At 30.0% G+C, this 26,997-nt stretch overlaps 10 protein-coding genes across 10 annotated transcripts; 3 read left to right on the forward strand and 7 right to left on the reverse strand.

Moving 5' to 3' along the window:
- Positions 1–720: 720 nt before the first annotated feature.
- GO595_006035 (uncharacterized protein) lies at positions 721–2,334 on the reverse strand (the record flags this gene model as incomplete). Its single annotated transcript, XM_067919344.1, has 1 exon — positions 721–2,334. The coding sequence occupies one exon, from the start codon at positions 2,332–2,334 to the stop codon at positions 721–723; it is 1,614 nt and encodes a 537-aa protein (XP_067773631.1).
- A 1,201-nt stretch (positions 2,335–3,535) lies between these two features.
- Positions 3,536–3,910, reverse strand: GO595_006036 (uncharacterized protein; the record flags this gene model as incomplete). The annotated part of the gene is made up of 1 exon (XM_067919345.1): positions 3,536–3,910. One exon carries the CDS (start codon positions 3,908–3,910, stop codon positions 3,536–3,538), a length of 375 nt encoding a protein of 124 aa, XP_067773632.1.
- A 196-nt stretch (positions 3,911–4,106) lies between these two features.
- Positions 4,107–4,403, reverse strand: GO595_006037 (uncharacterized protein; the record flags this gene model as incomplete). The annotated part of the gene is made up of 1 exon (XM_067919346.1): positions 4,107–4,403. One exon carries the CDS (start codon positions 4,401–4,403, stop codon positions 4,107–4,109), a length of 297 nt encoding a protein of 98 aa, XP_067773633.1.
- Positions 4,404–4,449: 46 nt separating this feature from the next.
- GO595_006038 (uncharacterized protein) lies at positions 4,450–4,740 on the reverse strand (the record flags this gene model as incomplete). Its single annotated transcript, XM_067919347.1, has 1 exon — positions 4,450–4,740. The coding sequence occupies one exon, from the start codon at positions 4,738–4,740 to the stop codon at positions 4,450–4,452; it is 291 nt and encodes a 96-aa protein (XP_067773634.1).
- A 30-nt stretch (positions 4,741–4,770) lies between these two features.
- On the reverse strand, positions 4,771–5,151 carry GO595_006039 (uncharacterized protein; the record flags this gene model as incomplete). Its single annotated transcript, XM_067919348.1, has 1 exon — positions 4,771–5,151. The coding sequence occupies one exon, from the start codon at positions 5,149–5,151 to the stop codon at positions 4,771–4,773; it is 381 nt and encodes a 126-aa protein (XP_067773635.1).
- Positions 5,152–10,028: 4,877 nt separating this feature from the next.
- Positions 10,029–11,678, forward strand: GO595_006040 (uncharacterized protein; the record flags this gene model as incomplete). The annotated part of the gene is made up of 1 exon (XM_067919349.1): positions 10,029–11,678. One exon carries the CDS (start codon positions 10,029–10,031, stop codon positions 11,676–11,678), a length of 1,650 nt encoding a protein of 549 aa, XP_067773636.1.
- Positions 11,679–12,757: 1,079 nt separating this feature from the next.
- On the reverse strand, positions 12,758–13,789 carry GO595_006041 (leucine-rich repeat domain-containing protein; the record flags this gene model as incomplete). Its single annotated transcript, XM_067919350.1, has 1 exon — positions 12,758–13,789. The coding sequence occupies one exon, from the start codon at positions 13,787–13,789 to the stop codon at positions 12,758–12,760; it is 1,032 nt and encodes a 343-aa protein (XP_067773637.1).
- Positions 13,790–14,278: 489 nt separating this feature from the next.
- GO595_006042 (uncharacterized protein) lies at positions 14,279–14,860 on the forward strand (the record flags this gene model as incomplete). The annotated part of the gene is made up of 1 exon (XM_067919351.1): positions 14,279–14,860. One exon carries the CDS (start codon positions 14,279–14,281, stop codon positions 14,858–14,860), a length of 582 nt encoding a protein of 193 aa, XP_067773638.1.
- Positions 14,861–17,260: 2,400 nt separating this feature from the next.
- Positions 17,261–18,070, forward strand: GO595_006043 (ankyrin repeat domain-containing protein; the record flags this gene model as incomplete). Its single annotated transcript, XM_067919353.1, has 1 exon — positions 17,261–18,070. The coding sequence occupies one exon, from the start codon at positions 17,261–17,263 to the stop codon at positions 18,068–18,070; it is 810 nt and encodes a 269-aa protein (XP_067773639.1).
- A 21-nt stretch (positions 18,071–18,091) lies between these two features.
- Positions 18,092–20,551, reverse strand: GO595_006044 (Adaptin N terminal region family protein; the record flags this gene model as incomplete). Its single annotated transcript, XM_067919354.1, has 1 exon — positions 18,092–20,551. The coding sequence occupies one exon, from the start codon at positions 20,549–20,551 to the stop codon at positions 18,092–18,094; it is 2,460 nt and encodes an 819-aa protein (XP_067773640.1).
- Between the last annotated feature and the right edge of the window lie 6,446 nt (positions 20,552–26,997).

Below are 26,997 nucleotides of genomic sequence, written 5' to 3' on the forward strand. Positions count from 1 at the left end.
CTTCAGACGTTTCTTGATATTTCATTGGCACTCCTTTAACTACAACATTAACGTTTTGACTTTGGCTCTGTTTCGGAGAATTTAAATTTGTTCCGACTCTTGCAAGAAATCCTCGATTGCAAGATAAAACACTACTTTTATAAACTGACATTTTTTAAGTGATAAAAAATTATTTTTACTGTTATTAAATGGAAGAATCTCTGATTCCATTAAATATTTTCGATTACATCAAACATCTAAAACTTACAAAAAAGATAACAACAAAACAATTACCGTTTATAGAAAATATTTATTTCTACATTAATAATTGCGTAATATATAAATATGTAATTGCTGTACGTCCTGAAATGTTTAAAAGAGCGAAACGTTTCGGTTTGGAATCATTATATAATGTCTATTGTGGAATTAATGTTAAGATTTATGAACCAATACCAAATACAGCAAAAGGAAGATTTATTTTGATGTGGAATCCAGGCAATTGTGAAATTACAGTTGCTGAAGGAGAGGATTTACCAAATAATTTTGGCGTTAAATGTTAAAAAGTACCTTTTAATTTTCAAAGATGTTTTTTTAACCCTTAACGAAACGGATAAAATGAGCATTTTTCGAATGATTTGACATGAATATTGCATGTTTGCTCGAGTTACTGAAAGGTTAACTTTTTTGTGATTTTTTAACCTTCAAAAATAAATGATACATTAAACAATTCAAACATTATTTTTATCTTGCTCCTCCTGCAATTATCTGCTCGATACTAGCGTTAGTAACTTCAATTTGACTTCTACCGTCAGGCTTCATTGCTCTAACTTTCAATAATGCGTCTTCAAAGTATATTCCTGTTGGTGCAATGTAATCAACATTCTTCATTGCAGTATTAGCTAATCTATCTCCGAATAATTCAATCTGAACTGTTCCAGTGGTTGATATTCCACCCATGAAGTCCTCACCTTCAGCGAACGGTAATCCTATGAAGAAATTAGAATTATCTTTACCATGCCAAGCTCTTGTTTGAGTATTAACGCCTGAAGCATTATATGTGTTCTTGTAATAATACGGTTGAACAGATGTTTTAATATCTTTTGCTAATGAACTCAAAAGACTTCCATTAAGATTCACAGCATCAAGTAACATATTAAGATTTCTTGGGTCATCAACGGTTTCATATGCTTCTCTTGGATAAATTTTACCGTCAATATTAAAACTATATCTTATTTGTGGATTCAAGAAGCATGTACGTGAATATTGACTTTGTCTGAATACAGTAAACATAGTATCACAATGTTTAAGTCCTATTGTTGCAGCAGTATTAAATGATGTTGGAGCACTTGTTGAATTACTTCCGAGTGGTTGTGTGAAATCTCTTACTTGACAAACGTGAATTGGAAATAGCATCGGAACTTGAATATATTTTGCAGCAAGAGCATTAAACACATCCATTTTCAAAAGATATGTTGCAAGCTTAATTTTAACATCTTTTGTTACTTGGCTATTGCAAATGAATTTTTGCGGTGCATCCATCGTTGCGTAAGTTGTTGAACCGCTTCCTGCTGTTGCTTTAATGTTGCTCTTTACTGATTCATTAATATTTCTAAATCCAAGGTCACATAAATAATCTCCTTCAACTACAGCTTTTGCAGCAACTAATGATTCATGATCGCATACAGGAGCAATAACAATATTTTGATATGAAGGCATCAGTTCGATTGAAAGCTTGCCGCTCCAGTTAGGATAATATCGCATATTAAATAACATTAAGAAATAACTTAATGGAATTCTTAATGGAATCTTAACTATAACTTCTTTTGCTGAATTAATAGCGCTAAAGTCACAGTAAACGCCAGGAACCATTGAATCATGAGCTCTGATTTTATCAATAGTTGCGAAACAATCATTACCGGCTTTAGCTTCATCAGATAATGAATTAGAAAGCATGAACCATTCATACCTTGCGTTATGAACGTCTTGAATTTTATCTGTGTTTGAATAAATTCTGTATTGATCTATAGCATCGCATGAACATTTATAACCGACATAATATTCTTTAAACAAAAGATTTGATTGTGACGGAACGGTAATTGGTACTTCTTGTTCTAAAGTAATATATGAATTATCTAAACCAATAATCTTAAATCTATCCGTGAAAATGTCAACGTATGTTGTGTCTCCCTCGTTTATGTCTCCAACATTGCCGTAAGAAGTAGCTGTCGTGTATTCATAATTTCCCGGAATGATTTCAGAAGCTTTAACTGCTTCATCAACTTCATTATACCAATCTTGAAGGTTTCCAGTCATTGCATCAATAACATTTGGTTGTTGATTTTGTGGTGCAAACATTTTATAGTGATAAAAAAATCAAAACATCAATTAGAATCTAAGTCTTCAACAGTTACTGTATTTGTTAACGGTAACAATCTTCTATTAGAAAAAGTTCTTAAATCATTATAAAATTGAAGTAGTAAATCAGGTGCTAATTGACTCTTATTTGTTCTAGTAAATCCAGCATATTTATGTTGATTTTCTGCTAAAAATTGATTAAATCTATCATCTCCAATTGAATTAATCAAAGCATCAATATTATATTCAAGTTGTATTCTTTGATTATTTTGATTTACAACTTGTTGTGCAATATCTGCTTGTAATTGATTTGTTATTGCTAATTTTTCTTGTCGGTGATAGATTACCGCTAAACATTTGTTGTTGTATTTCAATTTGTGCTTGACTTTTCATTGCTTTTTTTGTATACTCATTCGCTAACTCAACATCTTGAGCTCTTCTTTGATTTTGTAACGTTGCTATTTTCAAATTTGTATTTTTCTGTATTTGTGCTTTATGTTCGGCAGAATTTAAATATTCTAATTCAGCATCAAGAGCTATTTTATTTTCTTCGGTTGCTTGTAATTCCTCTCTTCTTTTAATTTCTTTTTCACGTTCCTTCGTTTGAACTTTTTTCTTAGCGTTCTTAACAATCGATTCTTTGTGCGTCTTGCTTATTTCTGGTTTTGGTCCAACGGCTGTTTGATATGCTCCTAATTCTTGAGCTTTAATTTCTTCATCAACTGTTTTTCGTTGTTGCTCAATTTCCGCTTCTTTCAATCTTTCAAATCTTGCTCTTGCTCTTAATCCAGGTCGTTGTTTTTTTTTTTTCAGCAAGTTGTTGTTGATATAAACCATTAATGCTTTCCATGTATTGATTATCTAACGCCTGATATTGCTCCGGAGTTAATGCTGTTATTCTTTTAATTCTTTCTTGTTCAAATTTTATTTTAGCTTCATTTTTGAGCTTTTAATAGTTCATTTTCATAACGTGCTCTTTCTAATTCATATTGTGTCTGTGCTCGCATTTCATTTGCATTCTTATAATCTTCTGATTTTAAAACTTTCTGTAAAGTTTCATTTTCATTCTTTACTTTTTCTAACTCACGTTGCAAGCTATTTTTAATTCGCATTTGTTCATTAGCTTCTATTTCATGTTGGCGTTCAATAGTAAGCATTTTTGCTTCAGCTAATTGAGCTTGAATTGTTGCGTTTTGATCTTTTAATAAATCAATGTCGCCTTTATACTGAGTTTTTTAAGTTCTGCCAAAGCTTTTGCGTAACGTTCAGTTTCTTGTTGAGCTTTGTTTGCTAATTCATGCTGACGTTCAATCTCTCTTTCTGCCATTTCTCGTTTTTGCTTTTCTTCGTTATACTTTGCCTCAGCAGCTTTTGTTGCTTTTTTCATATTTCTTTCTTGTTCATCCAAATTTTTCTTTCTTGCTAATTCATCTTGTTTCTCTCTCCGCGTATCATTAATTTGTTGTTGACGAACATCGTTTTGATTTCTCATATTATGTATTGCGTCAAGATTAATATTTTGTGGAGTTTGTGATAAAGCAACAGGAAGAAATGGATTTTGTAAATTTGCCATCATCTGTGACCTAGCAGAATTGGAATTTTGATTATTCGGTGAAGGAAGAATATTTGCTCTGACCGATGCGTTAGGGTTAGATATTGGAGCTTGAGTAATTAATCGATGCCTTAATCCGCGTTTGACATTTTTCTTTGTTTTTTCTAATTCTTCGTTTGACTGCTTTCTTTGCCATTTAATTAAAAATAAAAATATTAATTTATAAGTATTGAACTCTTGCTCTCCATCCGCGTTGTACCGGCACATTATAAACTTGTTCTTGACGTTCTGACGAAACTTGAGCTTCTGACGAAACTATTTCTTCCTTTTGCTCCGAACCTTGTGAGTTTCGAGCATCTAGCGAGACTTGCTCGTCATTTAATGTTTGTTCGACCGAAGGAATTTCCTCAGCATCAATATAAATATCATCCCTCAAACGATGATACTTCTTCTTAAGCTTTTTATGCTTACCTGTTAATTTATCTAATCGTGAATTTAATTCAATTATATGCTCCATTAATAATTGATCGTTTGATAGATAAACTTTACCGTCGTTGTTGTTTTTAATTACTTTTTTGACTAACCGTTGGAGTTTTTGATTTCTTTGCTGTAACTCTAGCGTTACCGTTCTTGAAAAATTTGACGTCAAAAAATTCATTTTCAATTCCTTTTTTAGCATTAGCAATTATAATTTCTTTTTCTTCTTGTGTTAAATCTTTTACTGCTTTCTTTGTTATCTTAACATCAGATGTTTTTTCTTCATTCACATTTTCGTTTTCATCATCCAAAACAATTTCTGTTTCGCTCCGAAGGAGCTCAGGCTCGTAGAGCCGTTCAGTCTCGTTCTCTGCCATTTATTAAATATAAAAAAATCAAAAAATCATTTAATGAATCACATTAATCCAGGAATCATTACTCTTGGTTGAGGTTTCATTACCGCAGGTTTTATCCGAAATCTTTTGACCTGTATCTAAAACACGTTCGGCTACTTCTTTGCCTTTATCTACGGCTCGTTTAATTTTGTCTTTAATCTTACCGTCAGGAACTGCATCAACTATTTTATCTATTTTATCTGTTATATCTCCTTTACGCTTTCTTACTGTATCAATTATTCCTGGAATCTTTTTACCAAATTCAATTCCTCGACTGATTATTGGCGAGACCTTACTGTAAATTCTCTTTCCTTTATCAATAACATTTCTTACAAGTCGTCCTGCATTTTGAATAAATTTTCTTATTCCACCGAATATACGACCTAATCCCATTTAATATAATTAAAAAAACGTTTTAATAACTCTTAAATGAGTCTAAACGTTAACAAAGAAATTGACAAAACACATTTTAAAACTTACAGTCACGTCAAAAAACACGTGCAAAATAAATTTCCAAATGTTAGTGAAAAGAAAATTAAAAAAGTAATATCAAGGAGATTGAAGGATAAATTTATTAAAACAAAAGATATAAAACCTTATATGATAAAAATATTTTCAACTATTCCAAATTGCTGGTTTCATGATTTATACGATAACACCAAAGGAAAGACTCCAAGATATTGGCACGTATTTATTGGCACAAATAATAGATACGTTTACTGTTTACCGTTGATGTCAAAATCAGCGTCTGCTGTTAATGAAACATTAAAACAATTCATTGAAAAATTCCATCCTGTAAAATTAACGTCAGATGAAGAACCAGCATTTATTGAAAAAAATAATTTAAAACTTCTTTCTAAAAATAAAGTTGCCGTTCATACAATATCAGATAAAAACCATTCGTCTTTAGGCATTATTGATAGATTCATGCGAACAATAAGAGATATGAATACTCCAACGGAAAAATCTAAACATCAATCACATGATGAAAAATACACATTTATTACTCCAGAAAGAATGAAAAAGTTTCTGAATACTTACAACAATACTTACCATTCAGCCATCGGTTGTTCTCCAAAAGAAATGTTTGATAATAAAGATTTAGAAAAAGAATATATATTTAAATGTTTAGAATCTTCTGAAAAACAAAAATGTATTAAGAATTTAATTCTTCCTGTTGGCTCTTTTGTACGCTATATATTACCGCGTCATAATGGCATAACTAAGAAAAGATTTCAAATCAGCCGTGAATGTTATAAAATTGATGAACGGAAAGGAAACATATACGTTTTAATTGCTCAAGACGGAACAGTAATTACTAAACCAAGATACAAACGAATACCGATTGATAAGAATAAACCAAATAATATTAAATGGGCGTCAACTATTCCTGGTAAATGGGTTGGTTCTGTTGAGTCAATTTTGTCATTTAATCCTAAAACAAATAAGTATAAAGTACTTTTTACCGTTCCTGGGCAACGTTCATATCAAGATGAAATTCCTGCTTCATTTCTCCGCGGTAATACTCCTCATAAACAGTCAGAAATTGAAAGAGAATTTTTTGCTAAACATAAATGATATTAATATTTATTTTTATACATGACAAACTAACTAACTAACTAACCTAACAAAAAAAATTCGAGAAAGACTTTTCAGAAACAGTCATATCTGAGGCATCATCATTTTTGATTGTGTCAAATCAGCTGAAAATTACAAGTTTGAAGCAGTAAATGCAACATTCAACATAGAAATAAGCCTTTTCCGTTAGCTTATAGTCATTAACTCCCGTAAACTTGCAAAATTCACGTCAAATCATCAAGTTAGAATTCAATTTCAAAAATATATAGACTTTTACGAAAAGGCTTTCTCGAATTTTTTTTGTTAGGTTAGTTAGTTAGTTTGTCATGAGCTATTCAAAAATTAATATATTCATATCTTACAATAAAATGTGATTCGGACATGAATTTATTTTTATATTCTTATTACGATAATTCATTAAACACATTACGAAATTAATTAATTTTTGTCATTTTCCTTTTGTGTTAAATCATTCAAAAAATGCTCATTTTCTCCGTTTCGTTGAGGGTTAACTTTTAGGTTAGAATTAACCCTCAAAATTTTAAACATACTTTTTTGATAAAAATAAACATATTCATAAAGCATCATCATCAACTTCATCATCAACTATTTGTTCTTCTAATTTCTTATGATATTTTTCAAACCTATCATGAACTTCTGGCAATAAATTATATACTTTAGATACTTTTCCATCAATCCTTTTTGCAGAAGCATTTCCAGTGAATTTTTTCATATTTGCAATAAAAGTCCTTGAACTGCAACTGTTGAATTTATTTTTTTCAACAAAATCACAATATAAATTAAATAAATCAGGACCTGTTATGTTTTTTTTTTTTTCGTAATTGTCTCTAGCGAATATTTCATAACTTGACATTGAAGCTTCTTTTATATTTTCTTTTGCTTCACTGTTCGGAATTCTTCTTAAATTTACTTTCGACACATCCATTAACATAAAGAATGTAAATAAATTTTCATAAAATTCAGGCGTGAATATTTTCGCTAAATTTGCAAAATATTTGAAATCTTGTAAATGCTTATCACTTGTTTTTGTTACAACATATCTTCTATCATAACTTTCAATCTTTATTGGAACATCATTATTTGATACCATTATAAAATTAGCAACATTTTCTGTTTCTCTCATCGGTTCATTTTTTTGAATTATATTTATTGTTTTATCTGTTATAATAGATTTTAATGCATCAGAATTTAAAAATTTATTTGTATCAATACTTTGTAGTTCATTTAAAACCAGTAATTTTTTGTTTTTTAATGTTGCATTAAATTTACCGACTACTGATTCTATATTCGTAACATTTTCATTTGCGTATCTTGCCATTAATTTGCAAATTACATCTGTAAAGAATGTATTTTTTCCTGTTCCTTGATTTCCTAATATAACTAAAGCAACTCCAGTTTTGAAATTTGGTTTTTGAAGAATGCTCGCGACCCAAATTAAAATATATCTATAAATTTCTTCATTACCATTTGCTATTACTTCTCTGACGTGATCTAAAAATGGTTGTATAATTTCTGTTTTTACTTTATCAAGCTTTTTATAATCATAACCTCTAAAGTAAGAAAAAATTTGAGGATCATTTGAATAAAATTTTAATGCTTTTACCGTAAATATTTCTGTATTTTCTAAATATAAATCCCAAGCGGAAACGTTTTTTGTTTTATTTCCTTCGGTCCTTCTTCCAATAATTATTTTCTTTAGCTTTTGTTTCGCAACGTTTTCTGATGTATAACTTACTTTAACATAATCATTCACTGCGTCATAATCTTTAAACATAAATACTTCAGGTGTTGAATCACATACTAAAAAACATTTTTTTAAATCATTTATTGCTTCATCTCCGTTTAAATTATAGTTTTTATTTTTTCTAATGTCCATTAAACAGAATTTGTCGTTTATGTCGATTGTAACTTCTGACATCTTTTTAGTTGCATTAAAAAATCAAATTACTACTTTAAAACTAGACTTAATTTATAACCTGTAACGTAACGTAACCTTGATTTTTGTATCTCATGTTCTTTATTCTTCTTCTTTTTTCCAAAATGTCAAAGTTACAGGTAACGTTACGTTACAAGTTATAGTTAGATTTTTCGCACATGCTTATTTTAAACTCGACCGTTAATCCTAATTTTCAATCATCCTCTATCGTTAATGCTTTCTTTTATGTAGCGCGGCTTGAAGCGAGCGTATCACGCGAAGCTTCAATAGCGCTGTGTGTGTGTGTGTTAAGATTTCTATTGGATTAAGGTCGGGCGAGTTTGGAGGCCATCCTGGCGCAATTAGAACATCATTGCATAACCAATTAATTGTGTGAGTTGTATTATGGAATGGAGCCCCATCTTGCATAAAAAACCATTTAAAACGTCCGTATTTCAGATCACATGTTGGTATCAGTTGACTTCTTTTCAAGATTTTGATGTACTCATATGAATCGACGTTTTATCCTTGCCCAGCTGTTATCTGGACTCTTTTCAGAACGAGATTCATCAGAAAAGATGATATTCTCGAACTGGGATTTTTTGTCAAAATAAAAGCTTTGTCTGCGGACAACAGTTGAGAACGATATCTTTGTTGAAAACTTTTCGTTTAGAGATGATGTTATATCTCCATCAGTTAGTCTGGCATTTGCATATGGTTGAGTTACGATGTAATCAATCATTTACCAAGTTAAAGCTGATGGACGACCAATATTATGATTCATTTGGAATTTTTTTTTAACTTTAGATATTTTTTCGGAGCAAACATATAAGAAATCTTGTATTTCTTCATAAGTAAAATGAGAAGCAAGCATTCTAGATATAAATTCATCTTTCTGCTTCTGAAATTAAGTACTGTTCATTCTACAATTTTGACATTTTTCGGATTTAAATGAGTTTATTGTTCTTCTGAGTTCTGATTTCCAGTTTATATGGTGGAAGGGGAATTGAATTAATTTTTTTTATCGGTCAAAAATTGAGTTACTTTCGATCCATTATATGAATTTTAAAATTCCGACATTTTTTTTTGTCGCATAAATATTCGATTTTGCGAAAATGCCACTTTTTAATTGGAAAAAATGACGTGTTCAAAATGGTAACGCTTGTAAAACATACAAAATGCCAATAATTCAGAAGTTTATTTTTTCATTTTTCTTGTTTTGAATTCAAGCCCTCCTACTCCCACCAAAATATCTGAACTTCTTCAGGCAGCTAAAAAGAAACTTAATATGGAGGATGCCATGACAAAGTTAGAACACGAGTTCCGACTAAATCAATTTGATAAGCTTACAAATGAAAATATGGGAAAAATTTTAACTCAAAAAGTATACTATGTTTTAATTTATTATTTATATCAATCTATTTTTACTCAATCCCCATTTCCACATACTGTCAAAACATTAATCGAAAAAGAAACCAAACTTTTCCAAAACAATTTAAACAACCAACAATACGACTATACCCAAGAAAGTCCTAATATCAAAGCACATGAAATTTTTGGAAATGATGCAGATGATTTCAAACCTGGTTCTTTAGAATTCTTTAGCATATTGCAACAACAAGAAGACCTTACCATGATAGACATATACACCTTTATGTTCTGGCCAACCTATAGTCATTATTTTATGGCAGGTTTTGCTCAAATTGATTTTTTAAATCAAATTTTCTATTCAGGGCGTTTTAACAATATCCAACGAATGTTATATTCACGCGCAGCCTTTTTTTCACCATTATTTATACGTTATATATATTCATCATTTTGTCCTATTCTATCTCCAATTTTACCACAAATCAAATACCAAAACTTTGATAACCAAATTGGTGAAATTCAAGAGAAAATTCTCGCAAATTGTCGATCACATTCTAATCTCTTTCCTCAATATATTCTTGACATTTTAGTTGTTGAAGCCACTCAAGAACAAGGTAGCAATGTCATTTTCCTCCGTAATGTATTTATTAACTATGCTTTACACCCTTCGTATCACAACATATCCTTTTTGCAAATTTTAGGGTTTATCGAATCGCATCAAACTCCTAACGAACAATTCTATGAATTCCTTCACAAATTATTTACAAACAAATTTTTGCGTGAATTAATCAAAATATTTTCAGAGAGTTACAACGAATCAGAAATCAAATATATTGAAGGGAAAAACCGCGAAAATCTGCCGTCAATGTTCCAACCGTCAATTTTGACTAACTACGACATCATTTCACTGCAAAACAATCGGAAACCGTTTGAACCCCCAAATGAACTTACTTTTCATACAATTTCCTGGTGGACAAAACTACACACATGGGTCGATAGCGATACTGATTTAAGGAAGTCGCAATCAGCAGTGTTCAAACAACGGATTCGAGAATTTTTGATCGAAACTGATTTTATCCCCAGATGTAATTATGGAACGTCATTAGATGATTATATGAATGAATTGGTTGACAAAGGACCAATTAATAAAATCGAAAGTCGTAAAGTAGAAGCAAACTTCATCAAAGAACAATTACAACAAAAATCAGAAAACGAAATCAAGAAATTATTAGATGATATTATCATTGATGACAAAGAAGACTTAATGAAACTGAGTGCATTTACACCCATGATCTTCCAACTTCAAGATTTAGATGAACAAGTCAAACCAATAATCCAACGAATGTTTTATATCGCAAAAGATTTCTTATTGCGGTCAACTATCGAAAAGTATTTCATGAACAAAAGGAAATTGGAACTTAAAGATGTCATAAATAATCCCAATTTGTTAAAACAAGAATTAACTGATTTAATGAGTTATGTTAAACATGAAAATGACATTGTTAAAGAGAAAGTCATTACTGAAGAATCAATTACAGACACATGTTATTCTTATCTTACTTCCTCATTTAATTATAACGAATTCATTGAATTTAAACCAGAATTAAAAGAAGAGGATTCAATGGTCTACGAAAAACTGTCAACATCTGAAAATGAAATTATGGAAAAACTCGAAAATTTATTACCAGATAAAAAGTATCTGGAAAGGGCGAAGAAGTTACTTAAAGAAAAGAATATATTCAGCGGAATGAAAGACGCTTTTGGAATAAATGATATATATAGTTTCGGAAAACAATTAAATGTCGCAATAGGAATGGCAAGGTTCCAATTCACAAAGGGATTCTCGGCTATGGATGTTGGACCTGATCAACTTATGCCGTTCTTTGTTACGTTCTATTCATTGTTTCATCCAAAAGATTTTGCATCAAGATTCGAATTCTTGAAAATGTTTTACATTGGCTTCTTCCCTAATGAGACAACAACGTTCACATGCTACCAATCAGCGTTGAAGAATGGGGGACTGGATATTCAAATTTGAATAAATCTATAAACCGTTATATGAACGTTTATTTGGCTGCTTAACACAACATAATCAATTCAATTATTCAATAGCTATGTTATGTTACCAATTTTTTCTGTGCATACCGATGAAAACGACACTTTTGGGAAATGATTCTCTTTTGGATAATATTAGTTTGATTATCATCATGCCCGCTAAACCGCCCGACCAATTATTAAAAGTTTTTCGAATTCTATGATGTTATTATGTGTAATATGATCCATGTTTTCATAACCATCGTTCTTACCCACAACGGAACCGCCCACGAAATTTGAATTGAAAAAAGATATCACTTTTTTGATGGAGAAAGTATACCATCAAAATGCATACAAATTTGATTGAAGTAAAATGACATTTGATTAATCAAAAAGTAAAAGTTGATTTGTGAATTTGTGTTTCGGGCTGGATGAATTGCTGTATTCTGTGTTTACATGTTAAAAAAAAATTAAAAAAAAAACATAGTCTTGGCATTGAAAAAAATTAAAACAAAGAATATATATATTTTAGATAAAGATGAATCCAATTCATTATAAGACAAAAATACGATTCATATTCTTAACTCAAATAACTTAGAATACTTATCACTCGTTTCAATTTTTTTCAATTTGATTTTGAGTGTTTCATTTTGACTTGGAATTTCTTGAATAGGGAAAATACGCTTTGGTTGTGTTGATGCCATTTCTAAAAGAGTGACCGGATTTGGTCGATGAAACGTTGTTGCAGCTCTTACTCTAGTCATTGTGCTTTCTTGTTCTTGTAATTTCTTTTTAAGTTTTCTTGTTTTATTTTCTTGAGTTACACTTTCAGGTGACGGTAGCCTTCTTTTTAATTGGGATCTTTTTTGGTTTCTTGGTGAATCTCTGATTTTCTTATTCACAGAATTTACATTGTTAATATAATCGGAATTAACATTATTAATATTTTCACCAGCATGATCAACGAATTTTGTTAGATGCCTAGTTTCTGTTTTAAAGATATTATTTCTCATCATTTTTAAAAAAAATGATCTTTAACGTACAAAAATTTATTTAAATAGTTTACATCTCACGAAAAAGTTTTCAGTTTTGATTTTTGTTTTCCCACAAAGTCTTTAATCCTTTATCATGCACAAACAATATTTCCGCTATTTTCGATATCTGTTCTTTAATTTCAGTTATTTCTTCTTTTAAATTTTGTATTTCTGATTCAATTGAATCATCTTTAATTAATTGTACTCTTGGTTGTATAACAGGCAAACGCGACTCTATTGATTGTATTCTTTTAGTCAATGCCATTATTGGCGTTGATTGCGGTTCTTCTTCGAATGGAATAAATTGCGCTTTTTCCCATTTTATTTGGTTATCTCCGCACGAATGAAGAAGTAGTTTTCGTAAGTCGCTTTCGGAAACATCAATAAGAACATTTACAAGTTCATCGTTATCGATTTCTATGTCATCTACATCATCACATCTGATTCCATCAAATACTTCAAGAGATGGACAAAGATGTTTTGCAAACTCGGCAACTTTGATGTCTTCGTTTTTCTCTTGCAAACTCGTGTTCAAGACTCGTAATTGTTGGAAAACTGTAATGAATCTAAGATTAACCAACGTGTCAAATAAATTGGAACTTACATCAATTTCTTCAATATCCTTTGGGATTTTGTCTTCAAAAAAATCGAGATTCGAGATCTCGTTTTGCGATATGTTAAGTTCAATAAGACTTTGTGGTAAAGGAACTGTAATATCAGATATTTTGTTGTGAGAAGCATTTAGTGTTTCAAGATTAATGAGAGATTCAACAAAGTCTAAATTAGTAATTTTATTGTGGCTACAATCAAGTTTACAAAGTGTTTCAACTTTGCGAAGTGGAGTGAGATCACTAATACGATTATTTGACAGATTGAGATAGCGAAGGTATGTAAAAGGAGTCATATCATGAAGTGTTTTAATAAGATTGTTTGAGGCTTCAATTTGAATTAAAAGATTTGGTTTGGAAATTGGTGGAAGCTCGGAAATTTTTCTATTTGAGCAGTCAAATGTGTCTTGACGTATGCTGTTTCCAGAACTTCGTATTGATGAATTTGAGTGCTTGTGATTGCTTAGCTCCATCCAGCAATCGATATGTAAAGCATTCAAAATTCAAAGATTTGTCAGATAATTGGCGGTTTAATATCAATCAGGATGAAACATTTTAAATGATTGTTTTTATTGCAGGAAATTATTCTAAGAGTCTAATTAGACCACAATCGAAACATAGATTTTGTTTTTGATGTGATCCTATATAAATATAAGAAACAAAAAATAATTCCAAGTTTAAATGAATCATTTTGTCCATATTTTTTATTGTGATTGATACTAAATAAGTTATTAATAAACCTATGTAAAAGAATTGAATAATTATGAAAGATTTCATGAGGTTTCACATGATTCAATTAGTCATATTTTTTATCGTTCAAAACTGTAAGTGACCAAAAAAAAAAAACGTTATCCTTCAGAAAACCGTCTGGTGGTATTTGAACGATAGGAAAGTGGCAGTAAATTGTGATAATTATATTCAAAAATTTACCGGTAAATTTCTCAACCTTGTTTACATTCTAAATGTCTTCTGTGACACCTCACCCAAGCATATATCGCGTTTCTTGCTATGGCTGCGGTCAAATGTATGTTAGGCGTTCAGAGAATGATAAATGCCCATTTTGCGGCCGTTCGACCATCAAGTATTATGAATGCAAATGCGCTAACTGTGGTCACACTGTAACTGTCAACTCATTTGATGACGCCTGCAAATATTGTGCTGCAAAAGGAAAGTGGACTCAAGGATCTTACGATGGAAAAGTCTTCAGATATGTAATCGTAAAGCAAGCGCCACAGCCAAGAACTGAAACAACATATGTTACAAAGTATGTAACAGAGGAACCAAAACCTGTTCGTACAACAACAACAAAAACAACATATGTTACAACATCTCGTCCTACAACAACAACTACCACAACATATGTTACCACTAAACCAACTACAACAACTAAGACAACTACTACCACAACATATGTCACCACTAAACCTGGATCAACAACTACTACCACAACCACAACTTCAAAGAACTCAGGCTCAAAGGTTTCAGTCAAGTTCGACATGGGGCAAAGGAAAGAAGGACCAGAACCGGATTGTCTTATCGCGTAAAAACACAGCAAACCCATTTTTTTAACGTTTTGAGGCGAACCTTTTGAGGGAATTGAATTGAAATTTTCAAATTTCAAAGGTTTGGATTTGTTTCGATTGAAATATAATCAATTATTTGGTAAAGAATAATATTATATCATTTCGAATAGAATTTAGGTGTTTGAATATGGAAGGAGTATACAGATGCCCCCGACACGGGTTCCTTGGATACTCGGGATCAGTTCCAACCGCATTATATACTGTAAATTTAGCAAACATATTCAAGAAAATATTTTTGAATGTGTATTAACTATGTCAAACGTTAAAATGCTTCTGAAATAAAGAGATAGCAGGTTTGAATTTCATGTTATTTATAAAATATGTATCATTGAAGGATATGTAAATAAAATTATTATAATGATTTGGAAAAATTTTATTATTTTGATAAAAACTTTTTCTTTGTATCTACCTGTTTTTGTCAAAATTATTTTATTATTTTATTAATTTCAAAAGTATGCTAATAATTTTTACTATCTTCGTTCCAAGTGTATGCACGATTATCATCAGATTTCATATGAGAAATTTTAATCCCAAAAAGTTACTTGTTCTTCAAATTCTTTAAATGTTTTATAATTATAATTGCTCATATGCAAAGACAAAACAAGAGATGCATGAAATGATTCCAATAAATAAGAAATATCATTTTAAAACATCAAATTATAATAATATATTTTAAATAAAGCAAACTATCATTTCTGTTAGGTGCAACATTAACGCCTTTTGCTTTTAGAATTAATTTTACTATTTCTTTATAATTTTTTGATTTTGCTTTATTCAACGCTGATTGGAATGATTATAAAAATTTTTCAGGACTTATTTTGAAATATTAAATCATGAAAACAAATTATATATAAAACAAATCAATATCATTCCTTCTTGTTCAAGAAGTATTTTAACAATTTCCACATTGCCTTTGATAGCTGCAATAAAAAGTGCTGTATCAAATATTTTAAGAGTTTTCCAAATATTATTTTTAAATATCGGATATTAAAAAAAATTTCGAATAAAAATAAATATTTTTAGCTTTAAAATCAATACCTTCTACTCAAGAAGCAATTTAACAATATTGATATGATTTTTTTTTCAATTCAATCATAAGTGATGTTCTAAATATTTTGAATAATCTCTAAATGGAATTTAGAAATACTAAATGATGAAAACAAACTCTAAAAATGTTAAATAAATGTTTTTAGCATTAACATCAATTCCTTCTTGTTCGAAAAGTAATTTAGCTATTTCTAGGTTACCTTTTTGCAGATTCGTTTAATATAAAAGTATTAAATTTATTTCCTTCCTTTTCTAAGAATGATAAAATCTCATAACCACATTTAATACTTAAAGTTATCAAAGAATTAAAGTTTCTTCTAATTTCACTTTCTATTTGATTTTCATAAATATATTTCAAGACATCATTTTGATGAAATTCGATTGCTATTTCATATGTATCTTCGAATTTCGAATGATTTTGTTCACATAAATGAATGATTTCTTCATTTCCACCTGCAATTGCATATTTGCTTCTATTATCTACGTTTGCACCATTCATAAGTAAATATTTAAAACATTTAACTGATCCAAAAAATGCTGAATAATCAATTAATGAAACATTTTCTTCAATAATAAATGAATGTCTTTCATAAAGTGATGGTTCAATTGTTTGATTCAAATCATATTTGTATTGTGATGATATTTCTTGAAGCTTATCTATTTCATCATTTCGAATAATTATTTTTGATCTTTCGTTTGGATAAACTTAATCTTTAATTAATTGCTTATGAAGTTCCCAATCATTCTTTAAAGGTTGATCATAATTTTATGAAATATTTATAAAACATAATTTTACTTCCTTTTAATTGTTCAATTGTTTCTGTATCAAAATAATGAGAAAAATAAAATGATTTTTTATTTTTAATTAAATTTGGTGATATTAAGTTTGATTCAATCATTTTATCGAAAAAAAAAAAAAATTAGATTCTTTAGGTTTTATTTGAATGTTTGCTAAGAATTTTATAAAAATTTCAATTGTATTCTTTGGGATGATAAAAATGAATAGTAAACAAAATTACTAATGAATAAATTAAACGAGTATGAGAAAAAAGGATTAAATAATTTCATTACACGATTAACTGCATCATTACCAAAATTTTCACCAGTTAAATTAAAAAAATATTCTTCAAGTTCAAAAACTGATTTCATACAAGATTACAGAGACCACATCACATATCGACAAAAGTTTATTAACAAAAAAAGCCACCGACGGTAATCGAACCTGCAACACTAAATATGGGCTGCCCCATTTTTTGTACGTTTGTAATAAGCGAGATTTATAAAATGAGCGAATTAATTCTTAAAGCATGGTCCATGGCTCAATTTGATGACATAGAAGGACTAAAAGAATTAGTGCCAAGTCAGGTTAACCCAAATGCGTCAACTCATTCTGAAGAAAATCATGTTCATTCTTTATTGATGTGTGCTGCAGCACATGGTTCCATAGAATGTACAAAATTTCTAATAAAAAGTGGTGCTAATGTTGAACAAAAAAACTTTATGGGTTTTACTGCATTACATTGGACGGCTTTTACAGGACGAATTGAATGCGTCGATATTTTATTGAACAGTGGAGCAGACATCAATGCCAAAACAGAAGACGGGAAAACGGTAATGCATATTGCTGCATCTCGTGGTCATATTTCTTATATTGAATACATTCTTGAAAGAGGTGCTGATTTAGATGCTGTTAATAGTGCTGGATGGACCGCAATTTTCCTTGCAGTTGTTGCCAATCAGAAAGCTACTGCCAAATATCTTCTTGAAAAAGGCATTGAATATGATTATTTTGATGCAAATCTCAAAAAATTGACCAACATTGCCACAAAATACAACAGAAACTGGTTATTCGGCCTCCTTGATAACAAGTCCGAACATAAATTCGAAACAGATCAAATTGACTCAAAAATCTTGATTTCGAATCAAGAATCTAATTCAGAACAACTCAATCCTATGCCCTCACCTAAGCAACCTAAAGTAAGGAAGACGATTAAAATAATTAAAGATGCTAATGAAGATATTGTAAATGATTCATCATCAGAAACGTCAGAATCAGAAGAGAACCTTGAATACACATCACCAAAGAAACCAATCAGGAAACCATCCAAGAAACCCAAGCAATAAAGCAACAGTAATTTGATTTATTTACTCGTATTTACCAAAAAGATTCTGTGCGCTTTCCTTTATGACCTCCAAGTATTGTCTTGCACACGACGACTTAACAGTTATCCTAACGTTGGCCTGAGTTTCGACGATTTCACCAACGAAGATGATGTCAGACGATAGCGCGAACGATACATACAAAGAATTACCATTTTTACCCTTGACGTAAACCTTTCTTTCGAATAACGTTTCTTTTGATGCAATTTGTAAACCGTTCAAATCGAAAGTAATTGAGTTGTAAAATTGACTGAAGTAATTATTGAAATCATCCACGCCGATATCACCGTCATTTGTCAAAGCAATTTCAATTGGTAACCGACAAATGGCGAATATGTTTTCGATGTTAGTTCTTAATGCTAATTCAAACTTTGTCTTGTCGAAATTACCGGCTTTGGATTTGTCTACCTCTATTTCAGTTTCAATTTCGACACTTTCGCCAAATTCGAGTTTTTCAGGTAATGAGATTTGATCTTTGAGGACAATGCCAAGTAAGTTATTATTAATTGCAATCGCAAAGTTCGATAATGTATTGTGTGACTTGTTAACAATCTTTAGGTTCATTTGATCCACATAGAAATCAATAAACATCGAGATGAGAGTATCATCAGAAACTTTTAAGGGCGTCCAATTCTTTAACCTTTCTTTAGACTTGTCATATTCATCTATGTCCGGAATGTATTTAGCGCGATGGACAAATTCAGTTGGTAAAATGTGTAATACGCCTGCAACATTTCCAGTGTTTTCGATAAGTTCCGTAAGAACTTCCTCTTCAAACTTCGGTTTGATGTCTTGGTTCATATTTTTCTCAAATATTATAATTTGTTTTGCAACTTCATTATCTGATGACAATAACCGCCAATATAATAAAGCGCGATTACGGACATCAGGGATAGACGTCTCTTTGGTGGCTTCGTTTAGGACAAATTGAAGTTGATCTTTGGTTTCTTCAGGTTTAATGAGATATATCTTCGCAAGTGATGTAAGCATCTGAAGTTGGACAAGTGGTTCCGAGTCATGAAAGCTATCAAGGAATGGGTCAATAAGAAGATCAACGTTTTCGATTATATTTGAATATTCACCAAGCAACCAAATTGCTGAAGCTTTTGCTTCTGGAAGACTTATCTTATCAAGTGAAGAACAAATAGTTGACAGAACTGACTCAAAACTACCAGGATGTCTACGAAGAATATCGCAGAAAACTATGATCGATTCTTCGATTGCATAACTAGCCTTACTAGTGATACAAGAGCACAAAATATCAACACAACGTGATGTAGCAACAGGTAGTTTGATAGCTATTTGGCCTATGCATCGAATTGTTTTGCGAACGAACGATACATCAACGGAGTTAACGTACTCAGTGAATTCATCCAAAACCGCCTGAGCGGTTATCGGTTGGACGGTTGTGACGATGATGTCAAGTTTTTGCATCTTAATAAAAGACGGATCATTATACTTGCAGAAGAAAAAGCGAATGTGACGTGAGAGTGCCTTTGGATACTTAAGAACAAAGAGAGACATCGCTCGAAGAACTACATATTGAATCTCTGGGTCTGCTGACGAAATTAAAGATAAAAATGATGGTAAAATTTGTTCAAATATTGAAACGGGATCGCGTTTGTCATGATCCATATAGAGGAAAATACAGCGAAATGCTCCAATGATAACAGATGGATTACTACTTTTGAGATATGGTATAAGACGCTCGATTAAAGAATTGGCAATTTCGCTGCTTTCAGGGATATAACGAGATAGACAATCGAATAGAACAGTTTGACACCATTCATTGGAACTGGAAATTGAGTGTATTAAAGGTTCAATTGATTTGGAATCAAATGTAAAAATTGGTGTTGTGCGCCTTTCGTTGATTTCATATATAGCTGCAGCTGTGTTAGAAACAACTAATGGATTGTCATCGTTAAGATGTGAAATTAAAGCTTTAAATAATTCAGAATTTTCAACTGTCTCTGGAATGATGTCATATAACTTAACAACGCCAAGAACAGCTGTCTTCCTGACGTATGGGTCTGGATCTTCGAGTGATTGCTTTAATGGAGAAACCATATATTCTGCAACACTTTCAACTCGTATTCGGCACATACTACGGACAGCAAGTGCCCTAACAAGTGGGTTGGGATCCTGAGCGTCAAGAATAAAGGTGTTAACAGTCAAAATTGATTGTTCAGGTTCGAAGAGTGAATAATGAACAAGGTATAAATAAATTAATCTTTTGAGTTCCATGTCAGATGTTTTGACACATTGAAGAATTGATGAAAAGAAAACTTGTACATTTTCTCCTGCTCGCATAAGATTAATTACTTTTTTGATGGCAATTTTTCTTTCTTCTGGCGACCCAGAATCAATGTAGTTTCTGAGTGTTCTTACGTCGTTTGGCATATCGCGTACAAAGAATTGGTTAATTTTGGAAAGCGCTTCGTGCATTTTGTTCCTTTTGGGCGACGATCAAATGACACTTTTTGATAATAATGTGTTATAATTTTCATCGACATTACATCATTAAGCATATTTCTGAAAATAAATATGAATATTTGCATTAGGATATAAAATATGAGATAGTACCATTTGAATATAGATAATCCAATATTTTAAATAGAAACATTTTCTTCAAAATGGATATCAATAGGGAGTGAACACAATGAAATATATTTTTGCTAGCGTGTAATTTCATTCTTCTATCATAATTTATTTTAACAACACATTTTTATTTTTCCGGAAAAGAAACATTTCAGATGCATGAAATTATCTTATAAAATTTACATAATACTCATACACATAGAACTTATTCTTCATTGCTGTTTTTCCAAATTTTTTTTTAATGTTATTGATTATATATTTTTATCAAAAGAATTACACAAAAAGCATTATTTTTAACTTATTTTTGTGCATTCAAATCAAAATGATACATTACATATTTTTTTATATTCGTATCAATTGACGTAATAAAGTTTGTATCTCCATAAGTTATTACATGAACATTGAGCAAATTGATTCTTACCAAGTTGAGACCGTTTAAAACCCGGTGTACCCCAATTTTTTCGAACATATAACGTATTCTGGCGGTTTTGTGCTTTATTGGAGAAATGTGAATAAACCATTGAGTTGGAACAGTTAACAAATGAAAAACAAGAGAAGCACCTACAAAATCTAGTATTAATTCAAAAAATTTGGTTTAACATTTGCATTTGACTAGTAAGCAATATTTTTTTCAAATATATACTTCATACAAATTTTTGTTCATTAACAAGATTTAAAAACTAACATATTTAAATTTTTATTATCAAATTAAATCATAACGATTAAATCGCTTAAAAAAATTAAATGACTCTTTATTAAGGAATGGGACGAACCAGATATAAATCCACTTTTTAAACTAAAATATCATAGGAACGAATAATTTATATGCTTTCTTTGCTTATAAGGTGTGTAATGGTTTTTTGTTTTTAACTTTCATTTTCTTTTATAATTTGAATATATTAATGCAATTCTTCTAATCTAACACTTAGAATAAGAACTAATATCATAAAATCATATTATATAAAATTTTATTTAACAAAGATAAATAATTGTTATAGTATAATATCTCCTAAAAGTGTGTAAATTTTGGAGGTAATTCTTTAATTGTAATAATAGTTATTATTAAAAGCATTTGAAAATTTTTCCTTATCTCCATCTTTGTTTTCGTTTTAATAATTTAAAGAACATCTTTAAGATATTTTTGGTAAACACTTTCTGATTTTGCTGATTCAATTTTGTGTCAACAAGAGATAAAAGCTATTTATAATTGGTATAAAGTTCTTTTGATGATCTAAGATTCCGTATTTCAGTATATATCATAGAACTCTTTATCTTCTTTTGATGAAATTTTGATATCTTCTTTCTATAAATTCGATTTTATTAATGAAATATTATAATGAATACAGTTATGTATAAAAAGTGGTAACGGCAAAAAAATATGGTAACGACGGTTATTCCGTTAAATGTGAAAATTAAATGAAAAAACAAAAATTTCTCAAAATATATGTAATAATTTCTTTGTTAACCAACTTAAAAATATTTTATATTATATTTTTTATATTAATTTAGATTTTTGAATCATTTTTTTTTATCACATTATTTGTTAAATTAAAAATAAAAAAATTAATTAATTGATGATTTATTTTTCACCATCGATTGTTTTCCGAAATTTTTCAGAAAAAAATTGTTTGTTTATCCATCCCCATCTTTGTGCAATTTATCTACAAGACATGGATTCTTCTGAGTAGTTATAATTACAGATTTCTTTAAATTCATCATAATTTTCAACTTTTTGACGATTTAATTTTAAATAATCCACACCATTTTTCATATGATATTCAAATCCAGTATGCTTAAATGAAGCATGGATATATGTTGAACATGTGCTTAATTCATAAGTTCTAAACATCATATATATATGCTGAAGTTTTGGATGAATATCATCATTATTTGGAATATATTTTTTGTAATTTTTTAAAATACCAAAAAGTAAACGATCTAAAACTTGAAATAAATGAGAAGTATGAGGGGGATAAGTAATAACTAAAATCATAAGTTTCGCTAATTTTTCTAATAATTTTTCATCAAGATGACATAATCAATTATCAAAAAAGAGAATCGCCGGTTTTTCTGAACAATCAGGTCCATTTCGATCAGATTTAATATGCGGAACATATTTTTGTAGAAATAAAGCCAGTAAATATTTCTTTTGTAACATAAGATGATGCTTCAACCCTTATACTTAGATCAACATCCCTTCTTATTGGTATATTAAATATTTCTTCTTAATTTGGATCAGATGTATTTATTAGATAGAAATAAGCATCGCCACCACCATTTATTGTGACAACAAGGGTTAAATGTCTTATTCTCCTATTTACTGGATAATGAAGACTTCTATTTTCATATTCCTTTGGGACTACAACCATTTTCGGTTTTCTATCTTCCCAATCTGATAAACCCACCTCATCGATATTATAGATTAATTCTGCGAGGGTAATTTCTATAACTTTTTCGATGAGGTCAAGGTACTCTATCAAGTACTTACGCGGAACTTTTAACCTTGTGTCTTCTTGTGGTTGAATAATGGTTAAACTAATTTCAGTAGAATGACGATCAAAAAAACTATCTAACCAGCCCCTCGTTAGACGTACATTATATTTTTCTTCTACAAATCAAAGTACCTCCGAAAGGGTCATGTATTCATAAGAATTTCTTCTTGATAAAATTTCTTGAATAACAATTTTCTCCTCTTCTTCGGATAAACTTAACGGTCTCCCAATTTCTTTTCTTTTTTTGTTCGCTTTGCATAGAATTTTCCGAACATTCCCTTCGGTAATATTAAAGATCTTTGCCATTAGTTTAGCATTCGCTGTAATAAAACAATTTGTTTTTAAGAATTGACGAATAAAAAGTAATTGTTCATTTCGAGAAGAACTAGTTATAAAACCATCATTTCTTGTAATTGCCCGAACATCAATTGGGCGAATGATTGTCCCAATGCATCTCTCACAAAATTCTTCTTTTGATAAAGGAGGAGCTTTCGGCGGCATGAAAAAAATTAAAAATAAATAAAAAAAAAATTTAAACGTACACCTATCGGCGTTACCATGTTTTATACCGTTACCACTTTTTATACATGACTGTAAGAGAATCTAATTATTCATCTTAACCCATCTTTTGAAACAATAGTTTTACAATATTTTCAATCTTTATATTACTGCTTTCAATTGTTTTCATTTTATGATTAACAAAAAGCAATATTTATATCTAAACCATGAAATTTCTTTTTCTTTGGATATAAACTAGTTCCCTCAATATCTTAACAATATCCAAAATGCAATTGAAAACATATGTCCCAAATTATAAACGATGTATAGACATCCAATTGTGCTCTTCTTTCCTCTAATGTGGTGTTTAAACACTTCGTTTCTTGTGGTTATTTCAGCGAAGTTTTTGTGCATTTGCATTTGAACTAAAATTTTTGATCTCACCGAAAGTACCAATTCTTTAAAATATAAAAATATTTTTAAATGATCAAACTACAAACAATTTTTATTTATATCATCCAATAGTTCGCGGATTGCCTTGAAACGGGTTATGTCTGCGTTCTGTTGTTGCATTTCTTTGTGGCCCAGGGTTGTATTGGAATCTTTGGAAATTATTTTCTGCATAATTTACGCCGGGCGGAGTTATGTCTTCGTCTTCTCCATCATTGTCAGACATAAATGGAATCAATTTCTTCAGGGAAAAACTTTGGAAACCTCTTCGATTTCCATTCTTTTTGATGAAGCGAATGTATATATATGATAGAATCGTTCCAAATAATGTCGAAACAAATTCATCAAAAGTGGTAAAAATGGAAAAAATTAAAGAAATGATTAGTATTGTAAATGGAAACATTCGAATATAGATTGGGCCACACATGGAAGGTATTCGCACTGGGAAAAGTTGGTGAGCAAGAGTCATTGATATTGCAGATTGACACGCTGATCCTGTAAGAATTGGTCGATTTAATAATTCAGAATTTTTGGTAATCAAATAGATAATTAAAACAAAAATTACAATTAAAATATTTGTATAAAATCCGGTCATAATAAATACTCGTAAAAATTCTTTTGAGCCTGTGATTGGCTCAATTATTTTTCCAAGCATTAATATCAAAATTCCATCTATAACTCCTTTTAAAAGCGTATCATAATAAAACATTCCAGTGAATAATATCCAAAGCTTCGGAAAAGGAAAACTAAAAGATTGAATAACTAAACAAAAATATGGTCTAAAATTTGGAAGATAACCTAGAAAAGATATGATTCCCATTGCTATGCAAATGCCAATTGATAAATTTGTAACTTTCGGAGGAAGGAGGGTGTTTGGCTGCATAAATTTTTTGAATAAAATTCTCTTTTAATTTTTTGAGGCACAAAATGCCACTTAAAGTTCTTCTATTAAAAACGCACAACAAAATTAATAAAACATATTCTAAATAATTAAAATGAATAGCTTTAGCATTAACATCAATTCCTTTTTTCTCAAAATTTTCTAACTGCTATATAAAGTGCTGTTTAAAATTAAAACATATTTCAAATTGTTCTGGGGGCAAATGTTGAACCATCCTATGCTAATGGGGGGAGGTTGTGTGGTCTGGATTAGACAGATATCAAAGATCTAGAAATATATTATAGGCTTTATAAACAAGATTATTGTTTTGATGAATCTGATTGGAAACAAATTTCTACATATAAAAAAGGTGAAAAAGTAATAGTATTAAATATTTATCCAAGTCATATAACGGGCAGACTGTTATAAACAGAGGTATTTTTCATATAAAGTATATTTAAAGTTTGCTAATGTCACCTACACTTAAAGTTTGGATGGAAGGAGGAACAATTATAGAAGACGGAAGAGAAAATAATTTTACTGCATATGGAGTGGATCACGAAACTGGTGGTCAACAAACATATTTAGATATAATGTCAAACAATGACTTTGGGCAAAATGTAGCAATAGATCCAAATTTTATATATAATTATGATGTTATATTCTTTGGAATATGGGAATGATGTTCTGAATATTCACTCAAAACAAGAACAGCCTCCAAAAATATTCGTGAGTATATTGAAAGAGGTTATGGATTTATAGCTGGACATGATATTATATATATTTTTTCATCTCGAAATCATAGTGAAGCAACAAGTTTACTTGCTATCAGAGATCTATTTGGAATAAATTCTCGTTATGTTGATGATGATATACAAATTAATGGGATAACAGTTCATCCTAATTATTCATCTATCTCTTCTGATAAGATATCCATGCAGCCAAAAGGTTTATTAACGAGATATCCATTTGAGATTGGCGATACTGGAACAGAGTCAAATATTTAAGAAACGCATACGTTTTATTATTCTTATTCAAATGAAATAACTCCTTAAGATAATAATACTAAATTGATAATTATTATAACTGTTTGTATTGTAGTTTTAATTATTATAATAATTTTGTTTGCTTTGTTGTTAAAAAGAATTCAAAAATATAAAACTAATGATAAAGAAACAAAAAGCAGTGAAGAAAGTGATCAAGAAAACAAATATATCTGCAACAGGATTTTATATTTCTCATATTGATGAAGATCCATTTGCAGAAGATTTTAAAGAAAAAGAATTCATATACAAATATAATATAATGAATTTATATAAGCACATAAAGAAAAAGTTGTCTCGTAATAGAAACATTTTAGCATGTTAGTAAATTCAATTTGTAAATATTCCTAATATGTTAAACAAAACTTAATTTTGATTTTCATTTTAATATCTCCGAGCACAGAAGTATAAAAACTATTTTTTTTATTTATTGTTGCTTAATTAATTTTTGTTTTCATTTCATGGCAAAAAATATATACTTACTAAAGTGGTTGCGAAAAGGTTTCCCAACGATAGAATCAAATGAATGAAAAATCATCGGATTCATATTCAAAAACTGAAGTGTTTGGGAAACCTTCCCATTTTAATTGCTTGGAAATGATTTACTTCTAAAGATTATTATTTAATCTATGACCTTAAACTATTCACTGTTTTCAGATGGAATATCATAAAAACATTCATAAAATTTTATGAATATCGGAGAAAAAAAAAACCAAAAAATAAAAATGTTTGCGCATAATTTTTAGTTATCATGTTTTGTAAGAATTATCATCACTGTTTCTGTGATGAAGGGAATCAAAACTTTCATCATCTGTTAAATTGCTTTTGGTGGCTTTATACAATTTGTACATCAAAAAAAGTAATGCAAAATCGCCAACAACACAATCAAATTCAATTCCGTTGTCATCAGACTGACCATAAGGTTCTTCT

Source organism: Histomonas meleagridis (assembly GCF_020186115.1).
Source record: "Histomonas meleagridis strain 2922-C6/04-10x chromosome Unknown contig_40, whole genome shotgun sequence".
NCBI lineage: Eukaryota > Parabasalia > Tritrichomonadida > Dientamoebidae > Histomonas > Histomonas meleagridis.